The 9183-nt window shown below is 41.1% G+C and overlaps 1 protein-coding gene across 1 annotated transcript; it reads left to right on the forward strand.

The window, feature by feature from the left end:
• Positions 1-1749: 1749 nt before the first annotated feature.
• LOC122773920 (nucleolar protein 9) lies at positions 1750-8820 on the forward strand. The gene is made up of 12 exons (XM_044032916.1): positions 1750-1802; positions 2664-2919; positions 3168-3404; positions 3519-3722; positions 4592-4699; positions 5738-5879; positions 5971-6163; positions 6434-6574; positions 6736-6855; positions 6988-7200; positions 8083-8188; positions 8324-8820. Exons 2-12 carry the CDS (start codon positions 2715-2717, stop codon positions 8476-8478), a joined length of 1824 nt encoding a protein of 607 aa, XP_043888851.1. The 5' UTR covers positions 1750-1802; positions 2664-2714; the 3' UTR covers positions 8479-8820.
• Positions 8821-9183: the final 363 nt, after the last annotated feature.

The following is a 9183-nucleotide window of genomic DNA, read 5'->3' on the forward strand; positions in this document are numbered from 1 at the left end:
ACAGACGGAGCCAAGCGGAGCACTGCTGCACAAAAAAATGATTTATTGGTTTCTCTTCTCCTGAGCCCTCAACCCCTTTCTGCACGTGGGGAAGAAGAAAAAGAAAAAAAAGAAGCAAAAAGCAGTTCCTCCTTTTGTGTATTGCAAAAACAGTAACATTTTAGATGAGAAATACCTTCCTAAAAATAAAACTCAGCAGTACATCATTATCGATTACTTGACACAGTTCTCCAAGTGTTGTAGCTCCATTTCATTCTGCAAGTATGTTAAGATATTTCCTTTTCTTTTTTTTGCAGCTGAGCTGAGGTGGGGCTTGTACACAGTAACAGTAAAACTGAATGAAAGATTAAAAACTTAAGGGTTCTCTAAAGTGATTCTGTCCTCAATGAATCACGAATCCACTTACGTAATTCGACAGATTTGTTTTGGTGGGACGACATGTCTGAACAGATTCTAAATGCTATTAAAATCCTATTGAAAATGTTGTATGTGCTGGGATATTTATTTTGTGATTATTATAATATGATAACACGTGTTTTATTGTACTTGTTTAGTTCTTGTTCTTGGTGTTTTGATTCATTTTTATTGTCATTTTCCTGCAATTTACCTTTGTTGAATGTTCCCTTGGAAAAATAAAGTTAGTAATCATTCATCTTGTGATTCTTGTGATCAGCCTCTGCGACAGACACAGATGCTACAGGGAAAATTTCATCATTACACCTTCCCTGTGAACCTCATGACAATTGGGCTTGTCTTGTGTCATGCTGTTGTTGTCACCATGGTTACGACTGTCTGTTTTCCCCCGATTACACATGTGTGGGCATATAACCCTCTCTTTATCATCTCCTCTGCAGTCAGTATAATTAAACACCCTATGAGGATAAAAGTAATTACTTTAATTCAGATTATAATCCCCTTGCCTCTTTTCTGGCAACTAACTCATTGAAACTATAACGTGTCTTGTTCCATGGAATGTAAGTACATGCCCAGACATACAGTATAGTGTGGTTGGGAGACCACACTTTAGATTTTTTATTTTTATTTTAGTAGCATTAGAATGAGCCAGCAATTTCTTATATTCCCTGTTGTTTATAATACATATTTATACCTTTAATCATTTATGTCTGCTGCTGAAACATTGCAATTTTACCCATAGTGGGACTAATAAATGATTATAATATCTTATTAGAAAGGGGGGGAACAATATGTTCAATCTGGAAACAAACCCTGCTCAGAATTCATAATCACTCACTTTAAGAAGTTGAGTTCAAATAAGGTTCTGAATGATGATTATCTGACAGAAAGTACCATCTGTTCTGCGCTGAACACGCAGCCGGTCTGGCATCTATCAAGGACAGTGTAAGGTTTCCTGTATGTCATAAGCTTTCGTGACGTCATTAGATACAGTAGCTCCATGCCTTGGGTTACACTGCATTACTGAACCATGCTGCCCTCTGGTGGTTAGAACCTGAGCCTACAACTGCAGTATATAAAGGACTCGATTATGTGGCACCAGTCAGAGTAAAAGTAAGTGGGTGTCATTAATAGTATATCAGGTATTTAATATTCATAAATGTATAATAATGGTTGTTGTTTAAAAATAAATGTTAATAGTAAATGGAGACATAATCAAAGGACGTCAATTAAAACAGGCACATAAGTAAATACATTAAATATATAATAAAAGAACGAAAGCGAGTAAGTTAAACTCGATTTAAGTCATAAAATCAAAAAAGTGCTCCGCCCTCCGTTACGTCATCATTACGCGACAGTAACACACCGCCTGGCTCAGGTCTACACATGTGAGTAAAGCTTATTATGTTTACTTCTACATGTAGCCTACATGTAGGTCTCATTATTAATGAATTCGACTACATGTCTCTGTAACTGTTCAACTATTTGTTTCTTATACGTCGAGTTTGTGTATGTGTGTCGCAGACCTTGTGCAGCGAGTTACAGTTTCTCGGTCGACTTTTAGCCCAGACTCCGTTAACAGAACGGTCCAATTTAGTTTGTAACGGGTTGTCGGCGGTAATAGTGACGTTACAAAACAATACACCTGGCTGTACCTGAAACGTTTTTAGCCGCAAGCAAATTCGGCATTCATGGCATTTCCTCAACTATTAAATATATTTTGTTTACACTGAACTTTCTACTTAGCCTGCGTATCAGTCTCCACAAAGTACTTAAAAGCAGAGGGAGACGAAAAAAAATCAATACATGTTACACATGATGGGACAATACATGATATTATCACTTATTACGATAAAAAGCACTTACAATACTGTAATCGTGGACCATTTATTTCATCGTTATAATCATGACTGGAGAAAAACATAAAAATTTCACGTGGGAGGGCTGCATGTTTCATCATTAAATTAATAATTTTCACACACACAAAATAAAATCAATAATATTGTGAATCGCAATTATTTTGGTCAGGATAATCGAGACAGGATCTGTTTATATTGTTCCGTACCTATTACACATCCCTGAAGATATTCAATTAAATTAATCAAATAAGCAGCGTTTGATCTAATCATAAACACTAACAAACTTGATCTCAATCAATTATTGATTTGTTTTATGCCAATCGGGTTTTAGTTTAAATTGACCACCTGATATTTATGAGAATCTCAATGTTCTGATGTTCCCTATTTCAGACTCTAGACCTGAATCTCTCGCACAAGCCACAGGTTGTAAAGTTGACAGTCATGTTGGCAAAAACAGAGGAAAAGAAGTCACCGAAAGGAGGAGAGAAAAAGAGGAGACATGCTGGTGATGATGGAGGAGGAGAAGAGAAAAAGAAGAAGGGTCCTGGAGATGGTGGAAGGAAACGTCTCGATGCCCTGAGTGTAGGCTATTTCCGCCGGGTCGGGGAAAGACTGGGTGAAGGATTTGAAGATGAGGAAGAGAGAGGTGAGAATAGAATTCTCATTCAGTCACAGTTGTCCTTCTGAATAAAGAAGTGTGCTCTGACCAGCACAATTATACTTCTTTCCACTCTATCCATCCATTCATTATCTATACCACTTATTCTTAAAGGTCAATGTGGAGCTGTGGGTAATCCCATCTGTCAAAGCACGATCACGGCCCCAATGTACAGAAACAACCATGAAAAACATGACTTTTGACACTTGACACATGTCTCTCATGATCTTCTGTAGAGATGTTTGTGGAGAACGTCCTCTTAGAAGTAAAAGGTAAAGCGATGCTAGTGGCAATGGACCAGACAGGAAGCATCACTCTGCAGCGGCTGCTCCCGCTGTCCAGCCTCGAGCAGGGGGCAGAGGTGCTGGCAGAACTCGGCGGCGACTCAGGCATGCAGTTTAAAGATGTTTCTTGTGATCGGTGTGGCGGCCATGTTGTGGAGAGTGCAGTCAGACAGATGTCCAGATGGACTGGTAAGATAATTGATAATTGATTGTTAGATCGGTATGTTTCACTTGAATTTGATCACTTTCTACAGTTAAGTCCTTTGTGGTAAAACAGTGTTGTTTGCATCCGATTGTTTTTAGAGCCGCCTGCTACCACAGAAGAAGAAGAGGAGGAGGAGGAGGTGAGCTGTGGACTCCTGGAGGCGCAGGTGTTGTCTCTAAGTCAGGTGGTCAGAGACAACATTGGAGAGTTCATCAAACATGTTCACGGCTCACATGTGGTCCGCACACTTTTACACGTGTTGGCAGGCTGTGTAGGACCCCCCCGCACTGAGTCTCATCCAGGTACACACACATTTGCACCTATACAGTGCTTAACACATAAAAGCATTGTGAATCATCAAAGTTTCTGTAATGGTAAATATACCAGAATGTAGACGCTCTTTAACCGAAATTATACTTTTGATGCTAAAATATAATTATTATTGTTATCAAACTTAAGAAATAGTAAAGCCCATTATTATTTCTTGATTAAGATGTCAAATTATAGTTATTAACATTAAATATTCTTTTACTGGTTGGATTTTATGCTTGATTAATGTCAGGACAGCTCAAATGTGGGTGTTAAAAGGTGAATTCAGTTAATTCGTCAAATAAATAACAATAACACTTTTAGTTTGAATCAAGTTTTTGTAAGATATTATCTGTGAAAACCAAATAATTTTTTTTATTTTAAAGTGATTATTTACTTATACAAGCATACTTATGGGGTGTATATTCAGTTGGGGCCAATAAACCCTCTTAAATGTAACCCATAAAATTATCAGTAAAACTTAAATAAATAGAAGAAATTTCAGGAAAATGTCTCTGGTAAAAGTACGTCTTAAGATAGTCATTAAAAGATGTTGCTGAGAAAGCCATCATGGTCGATTGACCTCTCATAACCCGCCGCAGATATGAAGCGTTTCATCCTCAGTGTTTGTGACACTGCGTTGCCCAGTATCAGGCAATCGTGGCATCAGATGGTTCTAACCAGGCAGAAAATGTCAGAAGTTTTCCAGAGAAATAATTTCACCCACTCTCCACTTTGTAGTGAAACATGACAGAAAGAGAAAAGGCTGTGATTGCTGGTAGTTCTTTGAGGTTTGTCTCAGGACACTTGCACCCAGAGGCATGTGAACATTAATCTCGTATTCATGCCGTCTCTCCTCCAGGTGCGAGAGATCGCAGCGCCGCTCCTCAGCTGACAGACTTTGAGATCCCTACGTCGTTTTGGTATGAGCTGAAAAGCCTCACGGAGACCTTGATGGAAAATGTGAACTGTGAGTCTTTCATCAAACCCTGGCACACGGGTCCCTGTCATAATTAATCACTGAATATAAAAGATGTGTCCTGTGGTCAAGAGTTTCACAGAGGGAGAATTTTAATATTGCAAAGCAAAGGGTAAAAAACTTTGTTTTCTGTATTAATTGTGTCTGTATTTTCTCAGTTTACCAATTAGTTGTTTTGGTCCATTAGATATCAGACAAGGTCTTGATATACATTTTACTGTCACAGATAATATTGACATTTAACAAGTTGAAATCAAATAGTTTTTTATTGATGTTTGAAAAAGACACTGTAACACGCTTTGACCGCTTGTACCCGCGGTCTCGTTCTTTCGGTCATGATCCGTCGCTCGTGACCATAGGTGAGGGATGGAACGAAGATCAACCGGTAGATCGAGAGCTTTGCCTTTTGGCTCAGCAGCGCCGCTTAGATTCTGCGGCCAATCTCAACGCTCCGTTGCTCCCTCACTCGTGGACAAGACCCCAAGATACTTAGGTCCTTTTCAATTCAATTCCCCTCCTCTCCTGAGGCGGCGCTGCATCAAGAATTACTGAAGGAGAAGACGAGACAGGCAATGAACAAGAAAACTGCCACATGAGAGCAAAACATGGAGCGGCATCAAATCCTATCAGTCTTTGTTTTTTTAAAATGTGTTTTATGTGAACATACGACACATGTCAGCCATTCCGCTTCCTGCGCTTGGTTCACTTGGAGCGAACCGAGACCTACGTTTTTAGGCGTACCAGAGTTTGGTTGCACATTCACACCTCCCCAAATGAACCGCACTTTCTGTGCAAACGAACTAGGGTTCGTGAAGACGGGCTGGTGTGAATGCACCCTTAAACTCCTTCACTTGGGGTAAAGACTCATTCCTCACCTAGAGTCCATTGGTTTCCTACTGAGAACCACGGCCTCTGATTTGCAGATGTTGAAACTCGGCTGTGAACCGATCCAGTGAGCGCTGTAGATCCCAGACCGACACACAATTGTTTGCAGAGCAGAGGGTCTTAATACTCCTCCCTCTCTTCCAGTGAGCGTGACAGATGCTGTTGCCAGTGCAGTGTTCCAGACCATGTTGACTGTTTGTCACAGAAAACGGCCCAAACTCTGCAAACAGCTCCTCACAGGAATCATGGAGTACCTGACGAGTCGCAGCGCTGCTCCGGGAGTTAGGTCAGGCCTTAATTCTGCTCAAATGAACTCTCAAAAATGTGAGTTTGTGCCACAATGTTAACAGAAAATACTGCTTTTGTTTCCCCTACAGTCCACTTCTAGTCTTTCTGAAGGATCAGGCCTCCAGTCACCTCCTTGAGATGATCATACAGCTCTCCCACAAGTCCCTTCTGCGTGATCTCTACAAGAATCATCTCAAGGGTCAGCTGGTCGACCTCGCTCTCCACCCGATTGCCAACTTCCCCATACAGAGGCTGACTGCAGCCTCTGCCAAACACAAGCTGGTCAGTCAGAGCATCCGTTTGAGCGGCACGGGCGGAGGAAGAATCTTTATCAGCTTTCTACTGTCGTCCGACCACATATGCACATGAATATTGTGATTTAACAGACGTTCTTGTTTAACTTAGGTTCATTTTATGCAGCGTTTGTTTTGTATCATTTTGGAGAAACAATAATATATTACTGAAGTATATAGAAACATTGAAACCTTTTATTTAGTATGAAGCCTGTGGGCAAGAATTTAAAACTTCCTCCACACATTTGTGTCTCTGCAGTTCCTGAACTTGTTTGATGAGTTGGTCCAAGGTGTGGAGGCCATCTTAGCTGTGGGTCACATGGGTGTGATCGTCCAACTGGCCGAGAGCTGCGCAGAGAGCGAGGAGAAACAGGACGAGATGATGCAGTGTCTCTTACATGTAAGCCCCGAGGTCTTGAGTCAACACAGCGATGCCCTTGTTTTCCGTTTATCCGTCCTTTTTTTACGACTGAGATCCAGACTCCGTAACGAGACAATAAAACCACTTATGGTTTGATTTATGGATAATAGAGACCCCGCTGATGATGTGTTTCCTTCCAGGCGTTCCACTGCGCTGAGCCTGGCTCCCGTCTCGTCTGCTGCCTCCCTCTCTTCATGTCCCTGCTCGCCTATGAGGTGTACTACCACACGGACACAGATGAGGGCAGCACACAGACAGAGGTGAGCAGCTGAGAGGCTTTAAATCATGTCATTAGTGGAATGAGTGTAATTGCCTGTGTGGCTAAGTAGTGCAAAGCTGCACTGCAAAGCCTTTGAATACCAATGAATCCCTTTCGATTGATCATTTTCTAGGTCCCACTGTCCTCCATCTGTTACCACGGCTCCCGGCTGGTCCAGGCGTTGGCCAGGTTCAAAGAGCGCTCGCTCCTCCTCAGTAGCCTGCGCACTCTAAATCCCGCTGACCTCCTGAAGCTGGCATCGGACCCTGCGGGCAGCCATGTCCTCCAGGCCCTCATCACCACGTCCAGTGACAAGGGGAGGGGCAAGATCCTCAGGAGACTGGAGGTACGAGCAGTGGGGGCTGAAATGATTCCAAATATATTTGAGTTGTAAAAAAAGAATTGTGAGTTTTTTTTTGATCAACTAATTAAAATTCAGTGCTGGAAATTAAGGTCAAAAACATAGTGAAGATGGATTTTAGTAAATAGTAAACCAAAAGCCTGAAGTTGGAGCTCATTTACAGCTACTCCAGACCCTAACCTCACAAAATCTAAACACTATCACAAACACATCAAACCCAATCAACTGAATACATAAAGTGACCTCATCAGAAATAACAAAACCTTTAAATGAAGGGGAAAAGGAATAATATAAGAGTATGTAATTAATAAAGTACATCGTTAATCGCCTCAGGCACACTCCCCGAGTTTTATGAAAAACAACCGCTAATTCACCTGATAAAATAATAAATATAATAAGTAGTAGTCGGATCAATGATACAATTTCAAAAATGAATATATACTTTTCAAGTAAAATAAATCTGTCTTGCCCTTGGCTTCAGTAAAAATTCCCAGGTTTTTTTTTTGTTTTTTTTTCAAAGTTAAGTTAGCAGTGTTATTATTTTGAGCAGCTACTACTATTGGCTGTAAAGTCCCTTTAGTGCACATTCAGTGGAGGATATTAAACACTTGTTTTTAATTGAAGGAAGTTTATTATGTCTTTGTCTATCTTCTTCCTTCTTTATCCTCCACAATCGCAGCTGACATAGGGCGAAAGGTGGAGCACAGACAGACAAACATCCTCTATCACATTAACAGTCAATTTAGAGCATCTAATCTCCAAATCTGCATGTTTTTGGACACGCACACGGGGAGAACATGCAAACTTCATACAGAAAGGCCGTTTAAATGTTTTTTTTTTCCCCCCTCTGTTCCATATCCTCCCCAGGGTCTGTATGTGCAGTTGGCCTGCTCCAGACTGGGCAGTCGTGTGCTTGAAGCCATATGGAACAGTGCGTCAGTCAATCAGAGGCAAAGCATCGCGCAGGAACTCGGTAACACAGTGACAGGAGCTTTCACTTTCACACTTGCACACGTTTATTCAGCTCAAAGGCAAACGTATCTTTTTTTTTTCCTTTTCCTCTCCCCCTCTCTCCCTCTCTCCCTCTCTCTCTCTGCGTCTCTTCCAGTTCCAAGTGAAAGCCAGCTGAGGTCCAATCAGTTTGCTCGTCACGTTTGGGCCAAATTTGCCCTCTCCCACTTTTTACATCGACGCGCCCACTGGCAGGAAATACAGACTGGAGAGTCCAAGAAGCGGAAGCTTTTCAGCGACTTACTGGAGTAACAAGTACATACTTGTACAATCTTTTTACATCTTGATTTGAAAATAAATTTAAAAAAAATTATTTTTACTGACTGTGTTATGTGCAAGATGAAATGTGGCCTGTAGGGGCTGCTAGTGCACCATTTACTCTTAGAGCCTTCATCTTCTCGTATGAGCAGAGCAACACAAGCTCTAATGTGCAAATGTGGAATTACCCCAGAAAACTGATGCTGTTGATCATTTATTTTTATTTTTTTGTGTTTGAGAATTAGTAATCGTTGTCATGTTACTAAAATGTGCTCCGCCCACAAGACGATACAAAATTATAGCAGAGGGACAATTAAAGTGAAGACGATAAATCAAGTTTACACTCACTGGTCACTTTTTAATGTATAAAAGACACTTAAAGTGTGGAGAGCTGCACCTGGTATGGTCTTCTGTGGCTACTGTTCATCTGCTTCAAGGTCTGACGTGATTTCAGAGATGCCCATCTTTATAACGAGTGGCTGTAACGAGCATCAATGAAGCGTTTTAGCCCAGAGAAGATGTGGAAGTGTAAGTAGATCATCAGACCAGCCTGTCTGGCACCAAACACCACGCTGCGTTTAAAGTCAATTAAACCACCTTTAATCTCCAATCTGATGCTCCTGCAGTGAAATGCTGTCGTGTGATTGGCTGATGAAATGTTTGCATTGACAAGCAGTCACAGGTGTACCTAATAAAGTG

This window comes from Solea senegalensis, linkage group LG1 (genome assembly GCF_019176455.1).
Source record: "Solea senegalensis isolate Sse05_10M linkage group LG1, IFAPA_SoseM_1, whole genome shotgun sequence".
In the NCBI taxonomy this organism is placed as follows: domain Eukaryota; kingdom Metazoa; phylum Chordata; class Actinopteri; order Pleuronectiformes; family Soleidae; genus Solea; species Solea senegalensis.

Bases quoted from the DNA above. Each gene is read 5' to 3' on its own strand.
- LOC122773920 (XM_044032916.1), top strand. From the start codon at position 2,715: ATGTTGGCAAAAACAGAGGAAAAGAAGTCACCGAAAGGAGGAGAGAAA. The intron at 2,920-3,167 runs GTGAGAATAGAA...GATCTTCTGTAG, and splicing joins TGAAGATGAGGAAGAGAGAG to AGATGTTTGTGGAGAACGTC. The intron at 5,880-5,970 runs GTCAGGCCTTAA...TTTCCCCTACAG, and splicing joins AGCGCTGCTCCGGGAGTTAG to TCCACTTCTAGTCTTTCTGA.